Source organism: Plecotus auritus (genome assembly GCF_963455305.1).
Source record: "Plecotus auritus genome assembly, chromosome: 4".
Classification (NCBI taxonomy): Eukaryota; Metazoa; Chordata; class Mammalia; order Chiroptera; family Vespertilionidae; genus Plecotus; species Plecotus auritus.
Genome location: NC_137775.1, coordinates 138,797,321 through 138,824,208, shown reverse-complemented (window position 1 = coordinate 138,824,208; position 26,888 = coordinate 138,797,321). Strand labels below are relative to the sequence as shown.

Sequence of the window (26,888 nt, the reverse complement as noted above, 5' to 3'; positions counted from 1 at the left end):
GAGGGCGGACCAGAGAGGACAGGGCCCAGTTCCTCCGGGCACCTCGATTCCACCTTCTGTGGTGCGTTAAGTTGTTGCTGAGGCACAAACGGCCCAAAATGTGGTTTATTGCACACTTGGGTTTGTGTTCCTCACCCTGTACCACAGCAACTTTGCAGAGTGCCCTCTCGAATTCCGGGACCCCTCAGGGGATGTGGGAGAGCCGGTTTCAGTCCGATACCCACAGGCCAGGCTGAGGGACCCCACCTTCCAGAGGGACCCCGCTCACTCTGCAGACTCCTGCCTGCTGATGTGTCACCCCACGTGCAGCCAGCGGGGGAGTGACCCAGGGAGGTTGGCTCCAGGGCGTGTCCCGCCAGTCTCACCTAGTCCCGCCCCACCAGCCACCACCCAAGACCGCCTGCATTAGTCCCTGCACCGGAGCCAGCGCTGCGACCCGGAAGACTCAAGCGTGAGTTTTCTTCCTTTTTTTTTTCTTCTTTTTTTAAACTATATTTTTTATTGTTGATAGTATTACAGATATCTTCCATCCCCCTCCCTTTTCCCCTTCTCCTCCCTGCCCCTACCCACCCACCGCAGGTTTTCACTACCCTACTGCTCGTGTCCATGGGCTGTGCATATAAGTACATAAATTATTTGGTTTATCTCTCCTCCTCCGGCCCTGAGTTTCCAATCGGAGCACCCCACACACTGCGGCCCTGGTGGTGGCAGGCGCATGCGCGGAATCTTCCTTCTAGCAGGGCTTCTGTCTCTTCTTCCCGCCAGGTTTTTATTTTGTTTTGTTTCGCCGGTCGGACGGTATTCACTATTTGTCTCAAAAAAACTTTTCTCTCGCCCCTTTGAACTTGTGAGTCAAGAATTTGACAAAGATGGGTGTATGTGCGTGCGCACTTTGGTCTATAGAGTTGGGAGTCAGTGTCCCAAGTTTATATTACTCATCTCCTGTGTTTTGTGTTTGTTTTTCCTGTAAAACGAGGGCTGTCCAGATTAATGAAAGACTTCCCTTGTCATCTCAGAGGTAGTGAACAGGATGTTGACCTCAGGCACCAGACCTCTTTCCTGCCTTTCCCACTCCTGAACCCAAAAGCTGGGATCACGCACCCACACAATCCAGGCAGGAGATATCTGTCTCTGTGAATTTATTGTCCTAGGAGCAATACTGAGAAAGAGGTGGTAGAAAAAAAAAAAGAAAGAAAAAGCCCTGGCCTGTGTGTTCAATGGTTAGAGCCTTCACCCACACACCACGGAAGGGTCATGAATTCCCAGGCAAGGGCACATAACTCGTTGCAGGGGCATGTGCAGGAGGTACCCAATCAATGTGTCTCACATTGATATTTCTCTCTCTCTCTCTCTCTCTCTCTCTCTCTCTCTCTCTCTCTCTCCTTCTCCCCCTCCCTCCTTTCCTAAAAATCAATGGGAAAAATATCCTTAGGTGAGAACTAACAGCAACAATAACAAAAAAGCACCCTGGAATTTTACAGGAAGTAGAAGTCAAGCCAACTAGAGATCTCGTGGAGAACCAACATAGCAGGAAAAGAAAGTGCAGAAAACAATGGAGAGTCCATGCACTGGAGACCTGAAAACCCAGAGTGAGGCACTCAACTTTAGCCATACGGACAGTGGATAAAAGTGGAGGGCTCTTATTAGGGAGAAATATCTGTAGGATGGCTTGAGAAAGATGTAGATAGGAATACATCTGGGAAGGAAACCAAATTGGTCCTGTCTAGATATATATGAATGTAAACTAAAGGGAATGATGTGAAGGAAGATGAAGGAATGAGGTGGAAACAGAAGGGAGGAAGGTGGCAAATGCAGCAGAGGGCTTTGGTATCTGTCTTAGACGCTTCCCCAGAGCAAAACTTGGCAGAAGAACTTGAGTACAGGTAGTTTATTTGGGAATTGAGCTCAGAACCCAGAGTGAGGATGTGGGGAGGAGGAGACAAGGAAGGTGGGAAAGGCAGTGAAGGATGAGGCATGTCGCTGAGCTGTTTTCCACTGTGGGCAGCCAGAGCTCAGTTCCTCTGAGGACCCTTTAAGGACTCTAGGATGCATCTCAGGCAGCCACTGAAATTAGAAGTGGGCGGACAGGACATGGCACCAGCACCTAAGCATCTATTACGGGACCCTTGTTACTTGGGGAAGATCCAAAGGGAAGCAAGGGGACAGAAACATTTTCTCAGTGCCCACTGTGGACCCAGCCCAGGACAAGGCGTTTTTACATGCATTCTCTTAATCTTCAAAAACAACCCTCTAAGAGATGTATGATTTTTTTCTACAAATGGGGAAACTGAGGCTTACCTAATTTATCTAAGAGGAGCTGTTCTGAGGGGGATAATGAGCTTACTTTTAGGAGCAGTGAATTTTAAAAGAGCTCCAGAAATTACAGAATGCCACCCAAATGGAGGTGGTGAACTCCCCAGTTAAGATAAATTGGGAGGCATTTCTAACTCATTTAGTCAAAGAAGCTGTCAGAACAAATGCAGTTTCTGAAAGGTCACCTGACCTTTTTGTCCTGGGAAATGAAATACTAAGTCACCAGTTGCATTGATCTACCAGGCCCCGCAGGATCAGCCCCTACCCACTCCACTCAGGTCCTGCTCCTCCCTGCCCAGTTCTCTGCGGCCACCCTGTCACTTCTCTTTGTGGGACTGCTCTTCTCCTGCAGCACCCTGTCAGGTCTCAAATTACATGTCGGGTTTCAGCTTCAATGTCACTTTCTCATAAATGCCTTCCTGTTACTGAGTCTAAAGCACTTTTCCAGTCATTCGATGACACATCACTATGTTTTATTTTCATCATAACACTTATTAATTGCTGCATTTTATTATCTGTTGGTCTACCTATTTATGGTCCTTCCCCTTCTAAAATACTAGGTTCAGAAAAGTGGGGACCTTGTCTGACTTGTTCCTTGCTGCACCACCAGTGTTGGCACACAATGGGGACCCAAGAAATGGTTCCCATCCGAATATATTCAGTCCTTCTTGTGTTCATTCACTGCTTCACCTATTCTGATCCCACTGTCTTTGCTTTTCTCTGCAGAAGCTGAGTGATCATGGCAACAACTCCCACAGTGGCTTTCGAGGCCCTTCTGAATGGAGTGACGAGCTGGGATATCCCTGAAGGTCCCATCCCGTGTGAACTGCTTCTCATTGGAGAGGCTGCCTTCCCAGTGTTGGTGAATAAGAAGGGTCAGGTCCTCATTGCTGCATCCTCCTATGGCCGAGGCCGCCTGGTGGTGGTGTCCCATGAGGGCTACCTGCTGGATGCCAGCTTAGCTCCATTTCTCATCAACGCAGTGAACTGGCTCCGTCCCTCTCCTGGGGCTCCCGTGGGAGTGCACACCTCCCTAAAACCACTAGTTACCATCCTGCGGGGTTCCGGGATTGAGGCACAGGTTCAGCCAGAACCGGGAGACCCCCCAGGGGTTTACTGCATCAATGCCTACAATGAAACCCTGATTGCAGAGCTGGTCCATTTTGTGAAACGTGGTGGGGGCTTGCTCATTGGGGGCCAGGCCTGGTACTGGGCCAGTCAGCACGGTCGTGACAAGGTGCTATCCAGGTTCCCCGGGAACCTGGTGACCAGTGTGGCCGGAGTGTACTTCACCGACACCCATGGGGACAAAGGCCCATTCAAAGTCTCTAAGAAGGTGCCCAAGATCCCACTCCAGGTCAGGTGAGTAATATGTCCCTTCAGGGAGTCTTCCCCAATGATCCTATTGAAATGAGGACTAACTTTCCATTCCCTTTGCCACAGTGTCTCCATTATTCCCTAAAGATCATGATCACAATCTGCAACTACCCCACCTGTGTAGTTGCGAGTGCCTGTCTAGCCAACCCGAATATAAAACTCCATGAATGCAGTAATGTTGTCAGTGCCCAATGGGTGCAAGAGAGAAACAATTATTTTAGTAGACTATAGAAATTGATGAATAAAATATATAAATGACTACCCATCCAATATCATAACAAGAGAAAGTGTGGCCTAGAATACTAGTGTGAACCATGCAGGCAGCCTCATGTTCTGGAATGTACTGCTAGGGGAGCTGAGAGTCCGAAGTGTCCAGCCTCAGCCAAAAGCAGCTGGAACTGACCAACCCCATCAACTCAAAGGGTCCAAGAGGCCTTTATATTGAACCCAGACTCTCAGTTCAGATTCCTGCCTCCTTCACAGGACATCCCCTCTAAGGTTTTTCAGTGAACTTTCCTGCAGACAAATCTTGGTTAGAGGCTCCTGGACTGACCTAGCAGGTTTGCTGACATCAGATTTCTGCTGAAGGCACAGGAATGCCTTCAGGGAGTTGCTCTGTCTTCCCAAGGGAAGAGCTGGCTCCAAAATACAACAGAAGATCCTATCACTTATCCTACCCCAAGTGCAAGAGCTGACTGCACACCTGGGTTACATACCTGAGGGGGACACTGCAGTTATTTTTGTAATGCAAAACCAGGTCCAAAGGCACTTGCTGCTTCCATGCCAAGCCACAGAATAATCTGGAGAAAACATTACACTCAGATCAATAGCTTATTACCCTTATAACTTATGTAACCTACAAGGTCTGGAACATATTAGGAGCTGCTCATATAAAAGTAAATGCATACTAGTAGCTTAGACTTATGCATCTCATGAAGATTTCGTGTTATTTCATTCGCTTCTCACCGCAGTCTCCTTAGAGTGTGAGGTCTTTGCCTAAGGACCCCCAGTTTATAAGCAGCACAGTTCTGTTTTCATATTCAAGATACATAAATGTAGAGTTTCCGGGTAAAGACTATGTAAAAAGAGGCTAGAACCTGAAATCACCCTCTCCACCAATTTGACCAAATGAATGAAAAATACAAAGTAAGAAGCTGAAATTGGAGGTTTAGTGCTGATGCCTGTGGTGCTGAGCATTGGCCAGTGGAGAGATGGCTGGCTGATGTGTTACTCAGTATACAGCATCTCCTAACACCATCCCCACACCAGATGCACAATTAAAAGCTAAAAAAAAACTTGAAACCACAAATCCAAGAATGATCATCAATGCCTTCTCATGTTGTAGGGGAATGAACAATTTTTGGGGGGCGGGGGGGATAAGTGGACATCTAAGAAGAAACAACCCTCAGGTATAAAAGCAGCGAAACGATTGCAAGATTTGGTGGAGGCAGAAGGGATGCTGAGTTTGCCCACTTCCAAGCACGGTGGTGGGTTGAACCCCACAAGTGCATTCCATCCCTGGTTGGGTGGAGTAGGCCTAAGCTTTAGGTTCCCAATGAGTGGAGGGACTAATCCCCAGCAAGGACAGCAGTTGGCCCCAGCTGGCCTTTGCCTTTTAGTATATGAACCTAAGGCGATAAGAAAGTGCAAAGAAGCAATATACGGACCTCAATACAATCTAAGAAGGCAGATGGATATGTGTACAGAAACAAACTGGCCCTGGGTGACTTAGAACATCACAGAAAATTCACCCACACTGTATCAGGACATACAAAAGACCTGCCTATGCCAGCTGTGAGAAAAATCCATATACTATGGAAGGACAACAGAATCTATCACACCTGGAAGAAAAAGGTGACCCCATGAACAGAAGCAGATTTTCTGAGAAGGCTTCAAGAAAGCCACAAAAGAACTTTCTAAAAAAACATATCCTATATAATAAAAGCCTAATATGCTAAGTATCTAGTCACCCTGTGATGGGTCAATTGTTCAACCAATCAAAGAGTAATATACCAATGATATGCTAAGGCCGCTCAACCGCTCACTATGACGTGCACTAACCACCGGGGGCAGTTGCTCCGACTGGTAGATTAGCTTGCTGCTGGGTTCTGGGCGATCGGGGACTGAGCAAGATGGGCCAGACATGCCCTGGAGCCCTCCCATGGTCCCTCCCCAGCCTGATCGTGCACCAGTGGAGTCTCTTGGCCTGGCCTGTGCCCTCTCAAAATCCAGGACCCCTCAGGGGATGTTAGAGAGCCGGTTTTATCCAGATCCCACAGACCACTCCCTCTGTCTCTCCCGATGGGGACTAACTGGCACAAGCCCACGGCAGGTGCAGTGGGGCCCAGATGAGCAGGAGTGGCAGATAGGAGCTGCAGGCAGCATTGGACTGCAGGTTTCAGCCTGATCCCGAGGAACCCCACCCGTGCATGAATTTGTGCACCGGGCCTCTAGTGTTAAAATAAAACCAGATACAGAATGAGATGCAAACTGGATTTCAGAGTAAAGAAAACAAATTAAGAACTAAGCAACTCAGGTAAAATAAGTCAATTTGTCACCACAAGGGACAGGACAAGGCCAATGTGTGGTCAAATGACAGCAACACACTTCACACTGAACTTTCTCATCATTGCTGGCGTTGCTTTGACAGTTTATTCAGTAGCATTCAGAAAGCCATTGCCCATATCACCTGCCTGCTCATGTGTGATTTAGTGCATGACCTAAACATCACCACCTCTCCCTTCCTGCCTTCCTCCAGGCCTTCTGCTCTTCCAACTCTGAAGGAAGACACTTTGCCTTTTCATAAATGCAGTACTGTTTGTACCTTCATGTCTTTTTTAAAAAAATATGTCTTTTTTGATTTCAGAGAGAGGAAGGGGGTTGGAAGAAAGGGAGAGAAACATCAATGATGAGAGAGAATCATTACTTGGCTGCCTCCTGCATGCCCCTTACTGGGAATCTCAACCAGAAACCCAAGCATGTGACCTGACTGGGAATCGAACCGTGACCTCCTGGGTTCCGGGTGATCGGGACTGAGCAAGATGGGCCAGATACGCCCTGGAGCCCTCCTGGGTGTCAACGCTCAACTACTGAACCACACCAAGTGGACTTCATGTCTATTTTTAGAGCCTTTTTTGCACACAGTAGACCTGTTGGTTGCCATACACCCAACTGTGGGCTTCATGCAAAGACTCAGTAATTGAAGATAAATTTCTGGTGTGTAGACAACATTGGCTGTAGAGCCACCCTGGATTTGCTTCCTGTCCTTGCCACTTATTACAAAGAAACATGGGGTGAATTGCTTAACTTTTCTAAGTCTCATTTATAAAGTAAGAATACCTTTCAGGTTTATTATAATGATTAAAAGAGATAATCCCTATGTATAAATGCCTAGCCTGTATTAAACCTCCTTAAATAATAGCTACTTCCATTATGTTATTATCCAGACTTAAATATTGTAAACAGATATTATACAAGACTTATATTGGTAAATTGATATCTGAGATCATTAACATTACCCTTACCTGTTGAGAATTACCCAGCCTCCCCATCACCCTTCTGGCCTCCAATTCCACCCTGCTGTGGCCACACAGACCTCCTTTTAGTGCCATAAACTCTTCTGGAAGGCTCGGCACTGGTTTCTTCAGCCTGACCTCGTCCTTTTTCGAATATCTGTATGGTGGACTAAATCATCATCTACAACTCTGGGCTCAAATGTTGCTTTATGTGCAGCCCATCCTGATCACCTTGTGTAAAATTTCAAAATTGTGCCAGGCACTGTCAAGCATTTAATACAGAATGACGTATTGAGTACTGGCAACACTTAGAGGGTGAGTCCTTTTTTCAGAAGAGGAAATTGAAGTACATTCATAAGAAGTAGTGCAGCTCAGATGGCTCATCTCACCTGTTACATGTTAATTTTGCATAATTGCATCCACCAATCCCCTTCGTGTCTATGGCATGCCTTATTGTCTATAGATAGTGTCTCCCCCACCAGACACAGAATTAGGGGCTATTGGAATCAGAGACATATAAGATGTGGTCTGACCCCTGAGCAACTTTCTGATGATGTCAGTGTTTTTAAAAGTAGGTCCAAGAGCCCTAGCTGGTTGGCTCAGTGGATAGAGTGTCAGCCTGTGGACTGAAAGGTCCTGGGTTTGATTCTGGTCAAGGGGACATGCCGAGTTGCGGGCTCAATCCCCAATAGGGGGCATGCAGGAGGCAGCCGATCAATGATTCTCTCTCATCATTGATGTTTCTCTCTCTCCTTCTCCCTTCCTCTCTAAAATCAATAAAAAATATATCTATTTTTAAAAGTAGGGCCAAGAATGTTAGGAAACATCCAGATCAGTTTTACATATCACCTACTTCTAAAGTGTTTGATGAGGATCAATTTTCAGAATTATTACTAGTAGGTTCCAGAGCTGGTGGAACAAAGTACCACAAACTGGGTGGCTTAAACAACAGAAATATATCATCTCAGAGTTGGAGGATACAAATCTGAGACCAAGGCACTGGTAAAGTTGTTTCTTTCTGAGGACTGCAGGGGGGACCTGTTCTGGCAGTGTGCTGGCCTACTCTGGCCTTCCTTGGCTTGTAGAAGCATCACCTTGATCTCCACTTTCATGTTCACCTGCACTCTCCCAGTCTGTTTTTTGTGGCCAAATGTCCCCTTTTAATAAGGGCACTAGTCCTATTGGATTATGGGCCACCATACTCCAGTATGACCTTATCCTAATTTAGCTAATTACCTCTGCAATTATCTTATTTCCAAATAAGGTCACATTCTGAGGTACTGGTGGTTAGGGCTTCACATATAAATTTTGGAGGGACATAAACTCAACCCATAACAGTGACCATTAGGTATGAAGGTTCCTGTTTATCAGCTATAAAGTCCTATTTATATGATCAGATTCCGGGGCTATTTATGAATTTGAAATAATCACTGACATGTTGAAGACTTGCTATGTATCAAGCAGTGTATTTGCCAACTTAGGAATGTTCTCTCTATTTAATAAGCCCAGAAACCAATGAGCAAATGGCAACTTTGAGAGGGGAAGTAATTTTCACAGGGTCATCAGGCTGTTGGGTCAAGGAAGGAAGCAGGATCCTACCTTGCCCACCAGAACCAGGGCCCACCAGTGACCCGCTCAGCTGGATAGTAGCAGTTAGACATTTTTATAAGCACATGAGTGTAAACCCCCAGGTTAGCAATTTTATTAATGATGGCTCTCCATATTGAAGGTTTTCTATCATTAGGTGAAATTTTAGGAGGTGCTTTTCAGAACATTCTGGGAGAACAGTTAAGAATGGAAGCCAAGTCTACAAGCTAAGTCTTTTTTTTTTTTTAAATAAAATACTAAAATTTTATTGGCAATACATCTCTTAATAAGATATAATGGGAGAAAATAGTGTCTTTTTTTTTTCTTTTTTAAATTCTTTATTGTTTAAAATATTACATATGAATTCTTCTTCCCCCATTGACCTCTCCCTGCTCGTCCCCCCACCCCCCGCCATTCCCCACCCTCCGGCACATGCCCTCACTGCCCCCTACTGACTGTGTCCATGGGTTATGCTTATATGCATGCATACAAGTCCTTTGGTTGATCTGTTCCCCCCAAACCCCCCCTTCTTTCCCCTGAGGTTGGAAATACCACATGATCTCACTGATATCTGTCTATATATAAAACCCTAATTGACTGGAACGACTAGTTGCTATGACACACACTGTGGGGAGGAGGCCCCAGCTGGCCCTGGCCTGATCGCCCCCCTCCAACCCAATGGGGGTGGCTGGATGGCCAACCTCCCACTGTCCCCTCCCCCTGGCCAGCCTGGCCCTGATGGGCCCCGATTGGGGCGGGGCTGGCCGGACCCCATCCGTGCATGAATTCATGCACCAGGTCTCTAGTGTGGAATATAATGAACAACATAAACTGATGAACTAAAATAGATCCAGAGACATAGAAGCATCATACAAGCTAAGTCTTATAGCTCAATGGCATTACTTTCCAAAATAAGTCTAGAATCTGTATAAGTAAAAAGAGCTACAGGTAAAACTGTAGTTGTTGGTTGAGCATCGTCCTGTGCACCAAAAGGTCACTGGTTTGATTCCCAGTTAGGGAACTTATCCAGGTTGCAGGTTTGGTCCTAGTCGGGGTGTGTACAGGAGGAAGCCAATCGATGTCTCACATCAATGTTTCTCTCTCCCTCTCCCTTCCTCTCTCAAATCAATAAAAACATATTTTTATAAAAAAACAAAAACTGATGCCTGAACCTGTATGACATTTGCCATGTTAGTTTTAAAGTCAGATGCCAAAACTAAGATACAGTCCTCATTTTCACGCTGAGAAGAAATTAAGGAGAAACTGTACAAGAGCTACTTTTTTCAATAATGTTGTGTTACTCAAATGAATAAACTATTTTTTAACATTTGATTTTTATTATGAGACAAAGTTTTATAAAGATAGTTCAAATCACCTATAATCCCAATAGTCAAGATGCTTACTGAAGACATGTTGATAAATATGCTTTAAATCTTGTTTCTGTATCTGGTTTTGTTTTTTATTTGTTTTTGCTTTGTGTTTTGTTTGTTTTGCAAAATTTGGCTTATCTAGTGCACAGTAACTTTTAATCTGGTTAAAAAAATTTTTTCCCCAAAAACCACTTTCCACTATCTAATTATTACCTTAATAAGTACATAGTATGCTATCTAGGGTTACCATAATTTAACCAGTTTCCTGTTGTTTGGCATTAGAGTATCTACAAACTGGGGTTTTTTTAAAGAAAGAAAAAAACTGGAATACAAAACCTCTTCTGAATTCATTACATTTTGAACATTTCTCAATAAGAAGTAGTAAGTACATCACCAGATTTAAGTGAGAATTTAAAAAAAAGACTGTGCATTTGTATAAGTCTTCAAGTATAATGTTAAACAATGTACTTATAATGTGTTCCTAGATCAGAACTAGCACAAGGTGAGGGTACTTTGATGTTTTTTACAGCCCCACCTTTGCAGAAAATTAGCTCTGAGATATGTTTAAGTAGGCCTACTTTCTCAGGAATAATAGAACATTTCTTTTAATTTAATTCTGTCATATGCTTAACAATTTGAAAATATAGGAAATTCAAGCCAGACTAGTCCACATTCAATTGACTGACATGGGAAGAGGTCATTTGGAGAATGTGGATTTTAAGATGTGCAAATAAGGCCACTACCTCAGTCTTCAGTATTTCATCAAATCTAAGACAACATGAATTATAAGAGGCACCATTATTTTATGAGTCACTGAGAAAGAACAAACAATGCCAATTAAACAATGATATGCCATTGATTGTTAAGAGGTGACAAAATATGCCTTAGATGTGAAAAAAAAAATGGTTATGTACTAAAATCCTAAATGTTATCAGTAAGAATAAGGAGTTTGGCATGAACTTTGTAATCTTTGTACCCACACATTGATTTCTCCATGTAGTGAACTCATTTCAGTGGTTCATTGACTGACTGTGACCCCTTTGTCACTTTCCAGGTGTGGGGAGGACCTCAGGCAGGACCAGCACCAGCTCCTGGAAGGGATCTCAGAGCTGGACATCAAGACAGGAGGAATCCCCTCGCAGCTGCTGGTGCACGGGGCCCTGGCCTTCCCTCTGGGGTTAGATGCCTCACTCGGCTGCTTCCTGGCCGCTGCCCGCTATGGCCAGGGCCGGGTGGTCCTGGCTGCCCATGAGGGCATGCTCTGTGCTCCCAAGATGACGCCCTTTTTGCTCAATGCTGTATGCTGGCTGTCCAGAGGCCAAAAAGGCAAAGTTGGGGTGAACACAAGTCTAAAAAACCTGTGTGCCCTACTGTCGGAGCATGGCCTGGAATGCAGTCTGGAGCCCCATCTGACAAGTGGCTTGGCTGTCTACTGCTGTAGGGCTTACAGTGACAGTCAGGCTAAGCAGCTACAAGAGTTTGTGGCTGAGGGAGGGGGCTTGCTGATCGGGGGCCAGGCCTGGTGGTGGGCCTCCCAGAACCTGGGCCACTCCACGTTGGCTGGTTTCCCTGGTAATGTCATCCTCAACTGCTTCGGCCTTAGCATCCTACCTCAGTCTCTCAACCCAGGGTGTTTCCCCGTCCCCACCCCCCAGATGCTGAGCTACCACTTCCGCAAGGCCCTATCGGAATTCCAGGCTGTCCTGAACCAGGGGAGTAGGAACTTGGAAAAGAGCTGGCTGGCAAAACTGCGAGCTGATGGGGCCGCCTTCCTGCAGATCCCTGCTGAGGGGGTCCCTGCGTACATGTCCATGCACCGACTTATAAGGAAGATGCTGCAGTTGTCCGGCCTCCCAGCTGTGAGTCAGAAAAACCCAGTGGCCAGTGATTCCCTTGAGGCTGCAGTGCTCTGCCTAGCCACTGAGCTGGTACATTCTGGGACTGACTGTTCCAAGCTGGTGCAGGGTTGGGGAACCAGGACCTGCCACTCCAGCCTGGACCCCTCAGTACACCCCATTGCTGTGGACATCGATGGAAACAACCCAGGTATGGAGCTAGAGGAGAGTGCTAGGAGCTTTGCAGGACCCGGGGAATGTTGGGTTAGCAGGTGCTGAAGCCCAGGCAGGCAACTCTATTCTCTACCAACTACTTTCAGGAAGAGGGGTTGGGGGTCTTTTTAGAGTTTAGAAGGGATGAGAAGAAGAAGCATGGATGAGTTAAGTAAGGTATGCTGGAGAGGGCCTGTACCTGTGGAAAGGGCTGTGATGCTCCAGCAGGGAAAAGAACTCAGCCTTTCTTATGGCTTTTCTCAGGCAACGGTGAGTGCTGGGTGAGTACTGGACTCTACGTCCTAAATGGACAAAATGCAGAAGTCTCGCTGTCCGAAGCTGTGGCCTGTACTGGCCTGAAGGTAAGGCCAGAACATCCACTGCCCACATCCCAAAACCTCAGGGCTGCTTCATTCTCATCCAGCTCATGGCAATGCTACCAGGAACATGGGAAGGGAGTATTCTGCCCATTTTACAGGTTTCCCAGGGGATGCAACTAAATTTCAGGGGGCCTAAGGCAGTGAGTGACGACGTCAGAGTACTAAAATCAGATCCAGCACTCAGGCCTAAGCCGCGATTTCCACGCATGCTGTTTGCCTCCCGACAGGAATGTGGAGAGACACCAAGTGTGAGAGAAACCATTGCATATTCATAAGCGCACCCATTTTCCCCTGGCACACTGCCTTCCTGGGTTTTGCCTCTTTACCTTGACACCTGAAGGGTATATTTAATCTGGTCATTCACTACACTCCGAATTTAAATTCCTCCTACCTCAATTCCTGAAGGTCACTTCCTTCCACAGCTAGGGTCTCTTGTATCAGGCGCCTTTCTGGAACTCACATTAAACCTAAGAAAAGGAAGTCCAGGACTCCTAAGAGAGAAGTACTCAGTCCTTCAGACCTGGGGGGTTGGGAGAGAAGAGCCTGACAAAAGAGAGAGACACAGGCCTCCCCCTCAGGCTAGATCCTGCTGCCTGTGGTCACGCCTCCTGTCTGTATACAGGACCTCTCGGGCTCATCCTCAGCATCAAACTCAACACACTGGTTTAGGATCCAGTAGAAGGCATGTGTGACCTAGTCATAATCAGCCTCGGTAGCTGTTCTAATCCCTGGAAAAGTGACTCTACGTGCTTCAGTCCATGTTACTTTTGAAGTGCTAAAATATCATAGGTTTCCATGCGTAGCTCAGAGAAAAGGGAAGCTGGAGTTTGTCTAATTTTTTTATTTTTCTATTATGATTTACAATACAATATTATTTTATATTAGTTTCATGTGTGTAGCATAGTGGTTAGACAATCATATACTTTATACATAGTATTCCCCTCAATAAGTCAAATCCCACCTGGCACCATACATAGTTGTTACAGTATTATTGACTATATTCCCTATGTTGTACTTGACATCCCCGTGACTACTTTATAACTACCGATCTGTACTTCTCAATCCCTTCAGCTATTTCATCCAGTCCCCCAAAACCCATCTCCTCTGGCAACCATCAATCTGTTCTCTGTATCTATGAGTCTGTTCCAATTTTGTTTTTTCATTATTTTGTTCTTTAGATTCCACACATAAGTGAAATCAAATGGTATTTGTGTTACTCTGACTAACGCATTTCACTTAGCATAATATCTTTTAGGTCCATCCATGCTATTGCAAATGGTAAGATTTCATTTTTTTTATGGCTGAGTAATATTCCACTGTATATTTGTACCACAGCTTTTTTATCCACTCTCCTATTGATGGTATTTCAGTTGCTTTCATATCTCAGCAACTGTAAATAATGCTACAATGAGCATAAGGATCATATATTTTTTCAATTTAGTGCTTTGAATTTCTTCATACACACACACACACACACACACACACACACACACATACTAGAGGCCCAGTGCATGTAAATTCATGCACTGGAGGGGAGGGGGGTCCCTCAGCCCGGCCTGCCCCCTCTCACAGTCTGGGAGCCCTCAGTGGCAGGAGGCAACCTGACGATCAGGGGAAGGTGACACCCCATCACACCTCTGCTGCTACCACTGCTGGCAGCACAAGCCTCGGCCGGCCATGGTTACCTGAGCCTTGGGCGACCCTGGATGGTTGGGCAGCCGCCATCTAAGGCTTGCCTGCACCTCTTGGGCCGGCCCTGGTGGCTTGGGGGCTCAGGGGACCGAGGGACTCTGGAGGCAGGCGTGCAGAGCAGCTGAGCCTGCCTGGGGGCAGGCCTGGCCTTGCTGTGCGCCTGCCACCCCAGAGGAGCTGAGGGGACTAGGCGCTGCCAGCTTGTAGCTGTGGGTATCGCCATCTTTTGAGGGCATGACAGTCAATTAGCATATTCCCTCCTCATTGGCTGTGGATGCCGCCATCTTTTGCAATGGCGTGAGGGTCAATTAGCATATTCCCTCTTTATTAGATAGGCTATGTATCCTATCTAATAAAAGAGTAATATGCAAATTGACCATCACTCCAACACACAAGATGGCTGCCCCCATGTGGTCAAAGATGGCTGCCCCCATATGGACACAAGATGGCCAGCAGGGGAGGGCAGTTGGGAGGGACCAGGCCTGCAAAGGAGGGCGGTTGGGGGAGATCAAGCCTGCAGGGGAGGGCAGTTAGGGGTGACCAGGCTGGCAGAGGAGGGAAGTTGGGGGCAACCAGGCCTGCAAGGAAGGGCAGTTGTGGGGGACCCAGGCCTGCAGGGGAGAGCAGTTGGGGGGACCAGGCCTGCAGGGGAGGCCAGTTAGGGGTGACCAGGCCTGCAGGGGAGGGCAGTTAGGGGCAATCAGGCTGGCAGGGGAGCAGTTAGGCATCAATCAGGCTGGCAGGGGAGTGGTTAGGGGGTGATCAGGCTGGCAGGCAGAAGCGGTTAGGGGCAATCAGGAAGGCAGCAGGCGAGCAGTTGGGAGCCAGCAGTCCTGGATTGTGAGAGGGCAGTTGGACATCCCTAGAGGGGTCCCAGATTGGAGAGGGTGCAGGCTGGGCTGAGGGACACACCCCCGCCCCCTGCGTGCTCAAATTTTGTGCACGGGCCTCTCATATATATATATATATATATATATATATATATATATATATGAAGTGAAATAGTGAAATCACTGGTTCATAAGGCAGTTCCATGTTTAATTTTTAAAGGAAAATCCATACTGTTTTCCATAGTGTCTGCACCAGTCTGAATTACCACCAACAGTGCACAAGGGTTCCCTTTTCTCCACATCCTCACCATATTGTTTCTTGATATATTGATGATAGCCATTCTGACAGGTGTGAGTTGATATCTCACTGTGGTTTTAATTTGAATTTCTTTGATAATTAGTGACATTGAGCATCTCTTCATGTCTTTTGGTCATTGTATGTCCTCTTTGGATAAGTGTCTATTCAAGTCCTTTGCCCATTTTTTAATTGGATTGTTTATTTGTTTTTGCTGTTGAGTTGTATAAGTTCTTTATAACTTTTTATATTAAGCCCTTATTGGATATATCATTGGCCAATATCTTCTCCCATTCAGTAGATTGTCTTTTTGTTTTGTTGATGGTTTCCTTTGTTGTGCAAAAAGATTTTTCATTTGATGTAGTCCCTTTTGTTTATTTTTTCTTTTGTTTCCCTTGCCTGAGGAGATATAGCAGAAGAAATATTGCTACGAGAAATATCTGATACTTTAGTATGTTTTTTTCTAAGATTTTTATGGTTTCGAGTCTCATATTTAAGCTTTAATCTATTTTGAGTTTATTTTTATATGTGGTATTAGGAGGTAGTCTGGTTTCATATTTTTGCATGTAGCTGTCCAATTTTCCCAACACCATTTATTAAATCGACTGTCTTTACCCCATGTTCTTGCCTCTTTTGCTGTGTATATAGGCATGGGTTTATTTCTGAGCTTTCTAATCTGTCCCATTGATCTATGTATATGTTTGTATGCCAGTACCATACTATGATTACTATGGCCTATAATATAGTTTGACCTTTTGCTGCATGAAACAACTCTCAATCAAGTGAGCCACACAGGCCAGGGCTAGTTCCTTGCTTTTCATCACTGAATATTTCATGCCAATCCCTTCTGGCTGGAAATGTTTCTGTTGAGAAATAACTGACAGCTTATGGGAGCTCTCTTGTAGGTAACTATTTATCTTTCTCTGCTTTTAAGATTCTCTGTTTTTAAACTCTGATTTTTACAGTCAGCTGTTATGTGGGCGACTCTTCCCAGCACTGGTGCTCTGGGCTTGGGAGCCCGGAGTTGAGTTGATACCCACGTTCGTCAGGGGGTACCTTTGCAGATGAGATATCCTTTGGTATTCTCAACTGCTGCACATGGCTGCGAGACCAGCCCTTTCACCTCTCTGCCCTTCCTATCAGTCTCCATGTGGATTCTGAAAATCCTTATTTATAAGACTTCCGTTCCGGTAGTCTTTAGTTCATCATTCAGGTTGATTATTCTGTATTTAGTTTTAATTTTGATTTGGTCCTGGGAGGAGGTGAGTGTAACTTCCACCTACTCTACCGCCATATTGGAGCTCTTAGAGTTTTTCTAATATTCTTCATGCACACAACCCTGAACACAACCCCACACTCACACCACAGGGTCATAGTTCCTCTCACACATAGTGGAATCACTTCTCCAGGTACAGATTGGCTGCCATACCGATGACTTGAACAATGCCAACAAGCTGTCTCGAGCCCCTATGGTGTCTCACCGATGGTGTATGAACAAGACCAAACAGTCAGTCTCTTGCCTCTGGGGTGGCCTTTTATATGTCATCGTGCCCAAAGGCAGTAAACTGGGACCCATGTCCATCACTATTAAGAGTGCTGTGCCTGCCCCATACTACAAGCTGGGTAAGTGAACTGAACATTGAGGGAAGAGGGAGCACTAAGGATGCTGCAGTAGTTTAGGGGCTGATTGCTAAGGAGGAGAGGGAGAGGGATGGGTAGACTGTTCAAGGATGAAGTGGAGGCAGGAGAAATTGAACACCTTGTGCCTGTGGAGAACTTCAGGGTAGAACCAAAGGAAGGATCTGGAAGCCTGTCCTTCCCTTCATAGGGGACCCACATGATAATAATTCATTATTTCAGTGTCCTCTTCCTAGAGTTCAAGTTCTGTTTTTCAGCTCAAGGGAAGTTGGAGAAGTGGTTGAGAGATCCATGATATTTATTCCTAGGTAAGACATCCCAGGAGGAGTGGAGGAGCTGTATTAAGGAGAGCTTGGCTCCCTGGGGAGAGCTGGCAACAGACAACATCATCTTGACGGTGCCAACTGAAAACCTCCGGACCCTGGAGGACCCTGAGCCTGTGCTCTGCCTCTGGGATAAGATGATGCAGGCTATAGCCAGATTGGCAGCTCAGCCTTTCCCATTCCACCGTCCCGAGAGGATTGTTGCTGATGTGCAAATCTCAGTGGGTAGGTGTTCTAGGGAAGGATCCCTAGTTAGTGGACACCATTTATTACTTTGCCTTTTTTAAATGTCCAATATGGGAAAGGCATCATTTTACCAATAAAAGTAAAAAGCTATAAAAGACGTGGACCTTGATGGGATGCAAAGATGTTACACGTGAGAAGGTAAATCATTTACATCTACAAGGTGAGATTTCACAGGATGGGTAGAACAATCTCAGGAAAAATGGTATTAGGACTTCACAGATGACACTGAGGGTTGTTTCAAGGAGAGGCTAAGTCTGGTTCCAAGTGGAAAAAATTCCTCTGGATTTCAGTGTTATCTTTTAAAAATGACAAGATTCTCTCTGTTAAAGAGTATACATCTGGACAGCAGTGGTTTGCACCGGTGAAGAGATGATGCTGTTCTAGCCTTGAGTATCTCAAGTTCAGACACAGGATATAATGTCACAGCCTTGCACCCACAGGAAACACACACAAATGAAGAAATAAATTATACCAAGAATGACTATGTGAAGTATTTAGGAAAGCCATTTACTTCCCAATGAGGATAGAGACTCTGGAATTACTGGATGCAGCCAGGATAGTAAGGAAAAGTTACACAGTAGAGAGGAATGAAGGGAGATGGGTTTGGGTACCACACCTCATGCCTCATCTCTTTCTTTTTGGTTCCCAGGCTGGATGCATTCAGGGTACCCCATCATGTGCCACCTGGAGTCGGTGCAGGAGCTCATCAATGAGACCAACATGAGAAGCAGAGGTCTGTGGGGAGCCATCCATGAGCTGGGCCACAACCAGCAGTGGCATGGGTGGGAGTTCCCCCCGCACACCACTGAGGCCACTTGCAACCTCTGGTCAGTCTATGTGCATGAGACAGTTCTGGGCATCCCCAGGGCTCAGGCCCACCCTGCTCTGAGCCCTCCAGAACGAGAGAAGAGGATCAAAGAGCACCTGAGCAAGGGAGCCCCCCTGTGTAACTGGAACATGTGGACAGCTCTGGAAACATATCTACAGGTACTGAGCCAAGATTCAGTGAGGTAGGGGCCAGAAGACCCCTCTGTCAGGTAACATTCTTCACCAGCCCAGGCCTACCACATCCCCTGGATATGAGAGATTGGGCCATATGGTGATGCTTCTCAGCTTATACATTTCTACATGGAGATAGTGACACCTGTCCCACTCGCCTCCTATAATTTTGCAATCATAAGTCAGAAGAAATAAAAAGTGTTATGAAAAAATAAGTACAGAAAAATGCAGCCTATTGGTATTTTGGCCAAGGACAGAAGTTTGAGTTAGGCATTCTTGAGATTGAATCACACCTCTTCCACTCACTGGTTTTGACCTTGATTGCCTAGTAAGTACTCCAGAAATGGTCATTGTTTGCTTTGCTTTGTTTTACCTCACCTTAGTTTTATGGGTCAAGTGAGTGTTATATTCCTTCATAGTAACAGTGACATATTTGTCTATGGGACAACTGCAAGAATGTATGGTAGGATATCAGGCTGTTAAGAAGATTCTCAGACTTCCATCACCCCACTTGAACCCATAATGTTTTAAGAATGAATAAATAAAAAACCAACCAACCAAGTGGAAGGACGCCCTGAACCAGATCTGCTTTATATGAAATTAACGCAAGTCCTTGTCTCCTTCCCCAGTCCTGCTTGAGATTTTAATGGTTTGGAGTTGTCAAAGCTTTTCTTCATATCAGATCTCCTATGCTGTCCACTTCAACCCTATAGACAGGCACACTTTTTACAGAGGTACATACTAAGTTGAGGAGTTTAACAGCCAATCCAGTATCATACATTTAAAGGATGGACCCAGAACTTAAAATCAGAAGTTAATGATGAGTCCCTCTTTTTTATTTCTTCTTTCACTCATTTACTAAAGAATGGATGTCAATGAAATAACTTTGCATTGCATCCATTCTGTATTCTTATATAGCCACTTCAAGGGTCTACAAGGAAACAGACCTTAAATGATAGAAAGTTGCCATTGAAGTTGGAAGTTAAAAGCCTAATTCTGCCCTCCCCACGTACCCACTCACCATGGAGCCCATTTTGCAAAAGCTATGGGCACACTTACCATCTCGGAGTCTGAGCCTCTGTCTTAAGCAGACACCTGCTTCCTGGATCTGAGAGATTTCTGCTCACCATCACTTCTCCCACTCAGGCCTTATCTCAGGTCCTCCTTATTCTTCCTTGTCTATTCCTGAAGCCTCCTAAATTGTTCCAGCATCTTGCCTCTACCTCTACCACCCACCTTCCAAACCAATCTTAATATTCCACATTTAACACTTTCTGAATGTTCTCCTTTCCATACAGGATGAAGTGTAGAAGACCCTTTTTTTTTTTTTTTTTTTTTTATTTTTTTTATTTATTTATTTATTTATTTTTTTTTTAAATAAATCTTTATTCAGATTACAATTATTTCTCCTTTTTTCCCCCATAGCTCCCCTCCACCCATTTCCCACCCCACCTTCTGCCCTTACCTACCCCCCACTGTCCTCATCCATAGGTGTATGATTTTTGTCCAGTCTCTTTATGAACCCCCCCATACCCCTTTCCCCCTGAGAATTATCAGTCCACTCCCTTTCTATGCCCCTGATTCTATTATATTCACCAGATTATTCTGTTCCTCAGGTTTTTAATTCACTTGATTTTTAGGTTCACTTGTTGATAGATATGTATTTGTTGTTCATAATTTTTATCTTTCCTTTTTTCTTCTTCCTCTTCTTTAAGAATACCTTTCAGCATTCCATATAATACTGGTTTGGTGGTGATGAACTCCTTTAGCTTTTTCTTGTCTGTGAAACTCTTTATCTGCCCTTCAATTCTGAATGATAGCTTTGCTGGGTAGAGTAATCTTGGTTGTAGGTTCTTGCTATTCATCACATTGAAAATTTCTTGCCACTCCCGTCTGGCCTGCATAGTTTCTGTTGAAAAGTCAGCTGACAGTCGTATGGGTGCTCCCTTGTAGGTAACTATCTGTTTTTCTCTTGCTGCTTTTAATATTCTCTCTTTGTCTTTTGCTCTTGGCATTTTAATTATGATGTGTCTTGGTGTAGTCCTCTTTGGATTCCTTTTGTTTGGGGTTCTGTGGGCTTCCTGGACTTGTAAGTCTATTTCTTTCACCAGGTGGGGGAAGTTTTCGGTCATTATTTCTTCAAATAGTTTTTCAGTATCTTGCTCTCTCTCTTCTTCTGGCACCCCCATAATTCTGATGTTGGTACGCTTGAAGTTGTCCCAGAGTCTTCTTACATTATCTTCAACTTTTTGGATTTTTTTTTTTGCTTTTTGCTTTTTCGGTTGAGTGTTTTTTGCTTCTTTGTAATTCAATTCTTTGACTTGATTTTTGTGTTCCTCTTGTCTGTTTTTGGGTCTCTGTATAATATTTTTTATTTCAGTCAGTGTATGTTTAATTTCTAGTTGGTCCTTTTTCATCTCTTCGAGGGTCTCGTTATATTTATCGGCCTTTTCTAGGATATTCTTAAAAAGCCTTATAACCGTGGTTTTGAATTCTATATCCAGTCGTTTGTTTTCCTCCATTTCTTTTGTTTGTGATCTGATTCTTAGACGCCGCATTTTCACTGCTTCCCTGAGTTGGTAGATTTGTGTGCTAGGTTTCCAATTTGGCCCAGTGGGTCTGCCTCCCCAGTTAACCTGAGGTGGACACTCTTGGTGCACCCCTTTGTGGACTGTGTGTACAGCCTTGTTGTAATTAAGTCTTTATTGTTGTTGGTATCACTGGGAAGAATTGACCTCCAGGCCAGTTGGCTGTAAGGATCAGCTGTGTCTATGCTGGGAGAAGTCCGGTGCTGGAGACAGCCTTATAGGATTAGGCTTGCCAAATTGCAATAGCCTCTGTGCTCAGCTTGGATGGGGTGGAGTCTCAGTCTTGGCTTCCCGTCAGCCTTGCCCTTGCGCGCACGTGTGTGCCTTCAGTCCTCTGCTTTCCCGGCTCCCGATTCTCCGCCCGAGAGTCCAGACTCCCCCCACAAGAGCGTGGGTCCCCAGGGGCTCACCTGGAACTGGGGTTCACTGCAGTCAGAACTGGGGCTCACTTCAGTCAGAACTGGAGTTCAGTGCCGTCAGTAGCCTCTCACTCCCTTCTGCTAGGGAAAGCCTGTGGCAGCCTCCGCAGCCTTTGTGCGCACTGGCACGAGCGGACTTTCAGTCCTCCGCCTTCCCCGGCTCCTGAGTCTCCGCCCGAGAGTCCAGACTCCCCCCACAAGAGCGTGGGTCCCCAGGGGCTCGCCTGGAACTGGGGTTCACTGCAGTCAGAACTGGGGCTCACTTCAGTCAGAACTGGAGTTCAGTGCCGTCAGGAGCCTCTCACTCCCTTCCGCTAGGGAAAGCCTGTGGCAGCCTCCGCAGCCTTTGTGCGCACTGGCGCGAGCGGACTTTCAGTCCTCCGCCTTCCCCGGCTCCTGAGTCTCCGCCCGAGAGTCCAGACTCCCCCCACAAGAGCGTGGGTCCCCAGGGGCTCGCCCGGAACAGGTGTTCAGTGCAGTCAGAACTGGGGTTCAGTGCGGTCGGGGGCTCCCTTCCCCCTTCCGCCAGAGAAAGTCAGCCAGGCTCTCAGCCACCCTTCCTCTCTGCGTGCACAAAGACCCTTTGCCGTACCTCCAATTCTCTGTGAGCTTTTCTCTATCCTTCTAGTTGTAGAATTTTCACTCAGTCAGCTTTCCTGCGGTTCTGGATGGTGTCCGTTCTGTCTTTTAGTTGTAGTTTTGAAATTGTTGTGCGAGGCAGCAGTTTAGGTGTTTACCTATGCCGCCATCTTGGTTTCTCCTCTAGAAGACCCTTTATCAGCGCCTCCAGCTCCAGCTCCAGTTTCCTCACCTCCATAATTACCCTCACTTGGGGACTCTAGTATACCAGGCAGCTTCCCGCTATGAGCATATCTCGCTTTTCCAGGTTTCTGTGCCTCCCCATGCTTCCTTCCTGCAGCCGCAGCTTGTTTGGACATCCTGTCTATTACCTGTCAGATCACCTGTCAAAATTCAGCTCTATTGCCCTCTTCTCCCCATATCATCCCAAATATGTAAAAGTGAAGGTTTCTCATCTCACTGAGGCTCAAACCTGTCTGATGCCAAGGAAAACAGTTAGGATCTGGGGATCTAATTTTTTAATTAAAGATAATAATAATAATAACTGTCATTTATTGAGTATATACCCCTTGTCAGATATTAGGTTCTCATGATATCCCCTACTGGATTCAGGGAGTATAGGTTTGTGGCCAGGAGGTTGGAATGAGCCAATGGGATTGTAATTATGTGCAGAGGTCAGGTGGTGAGACTGGGACAGATAATAGGATGGAGCTAATAAATGATTAAGAGGCAATAATCACCATAAATGACATATCCTTTTTAAAAAAATATATTTATATTTATTTCAGAGAGGAAGGGAGAGGGAGAGAGAGATAGAATCAATGATGAGAACCATTGATCGGCTGCTTCCTGCACGCTCCCTGCTGGAGATCAAGCCCATAACCCGGGTATATGCCCTGACCAGGAATCGACTGATCTAGTTCATAGGTTGATGTTCAACCACTGAGCCACACCGGTAGGGCCATAAAGGACATATTCTTGTGAACAAGCATGTTGCCGTTACTTTCAGAAACTTGATGTCTCATCCTGCTCCTTCTTTCTCTTCTCAGCTCCAGGAGGTCTTTGGGTGGGAGCCATTCACCCAACTCTTTGCTGAGTACCAGACCCTTCCCAGCATCCCCAAAGACAACACTGGCAAGATGAATCTCTGGGTGAGAAAGTTCTCTGAAAAAGTGCAGAAGAATCTGGCTCCATTCTTTAAGGCCTGGGGCTGGCCCATCCAGAACGAAGTGGCTGAGAGCCTGGCTTGTCTGCCTTGGTGGGAAGAAAACCCCCTGCAAGTTCACATCCACACTGAGGAATAAAATGTACAGAGTCACTTGGGGACAGGAATGGCCACTGGCCAGCTCCACCACCCAGGTACCTTGAGCCTGAATCCTACTTCCTTCCCTGTCTTCAGAAAGGCAGTGAAAGTCCAAAGCCAACTTTCTCAAGAAAATACTTTGGTACTTCTCTGTATTGTTTCTCTGCTTATACTGTCACTCTCTCCAGGAGTTGTGCTTCACCATCCTAGTCCTCCAGTGGAAGAATTTTCATCTTGGCATCTTGAGGTCCTGCAGGCTCTTGGTTTCTATTTTTGACCAATAGTTCTAAAGACCATGGATTACCATAATAATCTGATATCACTCCCTCACTACTGCCAGCCCTGAACAAGGACCTTAATTTCTTGTGGTCTGAGAACTTTTCTAATAGCAGGAGAGACAGGCTGTTATAGTGGAGAGAGCCTTTGACTCTATGGAAAACCACTTCACCTCTCTGTGCTTCTGTATTCTTTTTTTCTTCTTCTTTCAAAGTAAAAGTAGTGATTTCATAAATGCTTACCTTTTAATGTTTGACCCCAGAGCACGTTCAATATACATCTAAACTTAAAGCCCTCATAATGACTCAGGTATCCATGACCTGGGGATAAAAATGTATTTCTTGATAATGGTGAATGTGTTTGTGCACCATAATATGTATCCATGTGTAAGGGTATCCTTAAGCTTTTTCCAGGTCCCAGTTTTATGTGGACAACCTGAAAACAAAATCTCACTTCTGAGTTGACCACCTCGAGGTTAGCATTCAGTCCTCGTGTAAGAGACTGTAATGAATATCAGTGTTGCTCCTACTGCATTGTTGAGATCCTAGCTCATCCTCTATCCTTTCTCCTCTCTCTGGAAGGATTCTTGACTATAATCTAAACCTGTCATCAGAAAAGCTCAACTAAAACATTTTCCACCTTCCTCAAGTCCTCTTAAGTTTGTGATTAAAGTGATGTGACCCCTGTCTTTGCTCACAGAGGATTTACCCTGGGGCAGAACCTGCTGGTTTCACATCACTTTCCTCATAGTCAATGGGCTCCAGATATGTCATGACAGGGAGAACACAAGCCAGTTTCCCACTGATGGTAAAGATAAGATAGCAGATGGTCACCACAGCCTCTGCCTCTGGAATTCCATGATTCTGAAACCATATACTCTTGTTGTTGTTTTTTTAATTTGTATTCATTGATTGATTTTTAGAGAGAGAAAAAAAACATTGATTTGTTGTTCCACTTATTTATGCATTCATTGGTTGATTCTTATATGTGCCCTGACCAGGATCTAACCCACAACCTTGGTTTATCAGAAGGATGCTCTAACCAATTAAGCTACCCAGCCAGGACACATTCTTGATTTTAAAGAAACCTTTGTATAAAGAGGGGGAAATTTGTCATAAACAAAGAATTTGGGGTTTTTTCCAGCTTTGGAAAGACAGGAATCTGATCAGAATGATCAATGGTTGTGTGTCTCCTCTTTTTTTTTTTAATATATTTTATTGATTTTTTACAGAGAGGAAGGGAAAGGGATAGAGAGTTAGAAACATGGATGAGAGAGAAACATCAATCAGCTGCCTCTTGCACACCCCCCACTGGGGATGTGCCCGCAACCAAGGTACATGCCCTTGACCGGAATCGAACCCGGGACCCTTGAGTCTGCAGGCCGACGCTCTATCCACTGAGCCAAACCGGTCAGAGCTGTGTGTCTCCTCTTTTAAAGTCTCAATTCTATGCATACTGTTTACCTGAAGTCATGCCTCTCATCATGCTTTATTTAATACTTCTTATCACATTTGAAATTAATGCTTGTTTAATGTTCTATTCCCTCACTAGGCTGTGTATTTCATGAAGGCAGGGCTAAGCCTGCATTTTTCAAAGCCTGGCACATCAAAACTTTTCCATAGGTATTTGTGTACTCAATAAAGGTATAAAAGACTGATTAAGGATTCCTAACTCCTATCCCCACTAAATATCCTATAGAGTCCTATGATAACTACTGAAATTCAAAGAAATCTTCCCATTAATCTAGAAGGAAGTTTCTTATAACTTTAATCTCTCCTCCACTTTTTTCTATCTCAGACCTGGCTACATAAAAATTTTGATCATTTTGGTTGACAGATTGGATGAAAGGAAACTTTCCTTTGGTTTCCTCCCTACCCCATTTATATATTAAAGATTCAGTGCCAGAAGCTAATTCCAGCATGTCATAAATACAAGAAGTTTCATCAAAAGGTTGATGGAACCTTGTGGATTGCCTTCTGGAAATGGCTAAGGGCATTTCCCCACACCTAAAGATTTGCATAGATGATTGCTTGCTGTAAGACAGCTTAGGGCATTTCAATCTACATGTTATTGCCTTCTACTGGCCAAACACCTGAATAGCCATAGGCAGTTCCCCCAATCTGACAATGGATTCTGTATACTAAACCTTGCCTTTGATGTGTATATCTACCTTGCCTTAGGACAATTTGTGTTAATAAAGAGCAAGGGGTCTGGAGATTCAGGGGAGCTTGGTTTCTTTAGCTAAGTCTTCTCTGGCTCCCCAAAATGCCTTCCAAAATTATGTTTTGTCTCTGGACTCTTGATTAATTTACAACAGCTCCTTTTCCAGATTCCTGAACCCTTCACAATGCTGGATTAAGACCCCCGGCAATTCAGTATTTTCAAGAATGTATTTAGAAAATTTTTTGTAGGGATGATGATGGAAACTTTCAAGGGAAATCATCAGTTATTAATTTTTCAGGCCTTGACATTTTATGGTCTCTGTCTTCACTTCTTCCCACACCGGTTTCTTTTCTCACCTTATCTGAACTTCAGCCAGAATTAATTTTTGAGGGGTTTTCCTTTCCTATGAAAGATCACTTTTCCTGGCCCTGCTATATGTCATTATATTCCAGATCAAAGGCATTCCCCTAAATCAAGATGATCCCCAAATTTCTTTATGTCATCAACCAAAATAACTTGAGCTCTTTTCTATCTGTCCTCAAGATGGCAAACTAAGCACTGACTCCAGCCTCTTCAACCCCTGGCTGTAAATTACTAGAAAGACAAGGTCTTTTCTAAACCTCTAATACAGCAATGGAAAACCAGAAAGCAGGCTCCTTCTAAAAGATTTAGGGAGATGGTATCACATGGTTAAAGAAAACCAAGAACTTGCCTGCCTAATACAAACTGCTTTCAGAGAAGCTGTGGCCATAAGAGTTGGCCAAGTCCAGGGCACGTGGATTGAAGGAACTGGTAAATCTCAAGTATGAAAAGGTGATCCAATTCTAATATATCTAATATGTTTGCTAAATTCAGATTACACGAGAAAAATTTATGATCCTGCCAAAAGATAATTTGCAGCACAGTCAAGTAGAAAGAAATGTCCCGTAACAAATAGTGCATCTATC

The 26,888-nt window shown here is 44.9% G+C and overlaps 1 protein-coding gene across 1 annotated transcript; it reads left to right on the top strand.

Moving 5' to 3' along the window:
- On the top strand, positions 1–24,008 carry LOC308246283 (TRPM8 channel-associated factor 2-like). Its single transcript, XM_080664316.1, has 8 exons — positions 1–451; positions 3,040–3,675; positions 11,217–12,208; positions 12,475–12,572; positions 16,817–17,030; positions 17,354–17,593; positions 18,264–18,601; positions 23,249–24,008. The coding sequence occupies exons 2-8, from the start codon at positions 3,053–3,055 to the stop codon at positions 23,501–23,503; spliced, it is 2,760 nt and encodes a 919-aa protein (XP_080520442.1). The 5' UTR covers positions 1–451; positions 3,040–3,052; the 3' UTR covers positions 23,504–24,008.
- The last annotated feature ends 2,880 nt before the right edge of the window (positions 24,009–26,888 follow it).

Bases quoted from the DNA above. Each gene is read 5' to 3' on its own strand.
- LOC308246283 (XM_080664316.1), top strand. From the start codon at position 3,053: ATGGCAACAACTCCCACAGTGGCTTTCGAGGCCCTTCTGAATGGAGTG. The intron at 17,031-17,353 runs GTAAGTGAACTG...ATTTATTCCTAG, and splicing joins TGCCCCATACTACAAGCTGG to GTAAGACATCCCAGGAGGAG. The intron at 18,602-23,248 runs GTACTGAGCCAA...TTCTCTTCTCAG, and splicing joins CTCTGGAAACATATCTACAG to CTCCAGGAGGTCTTTGGGTG.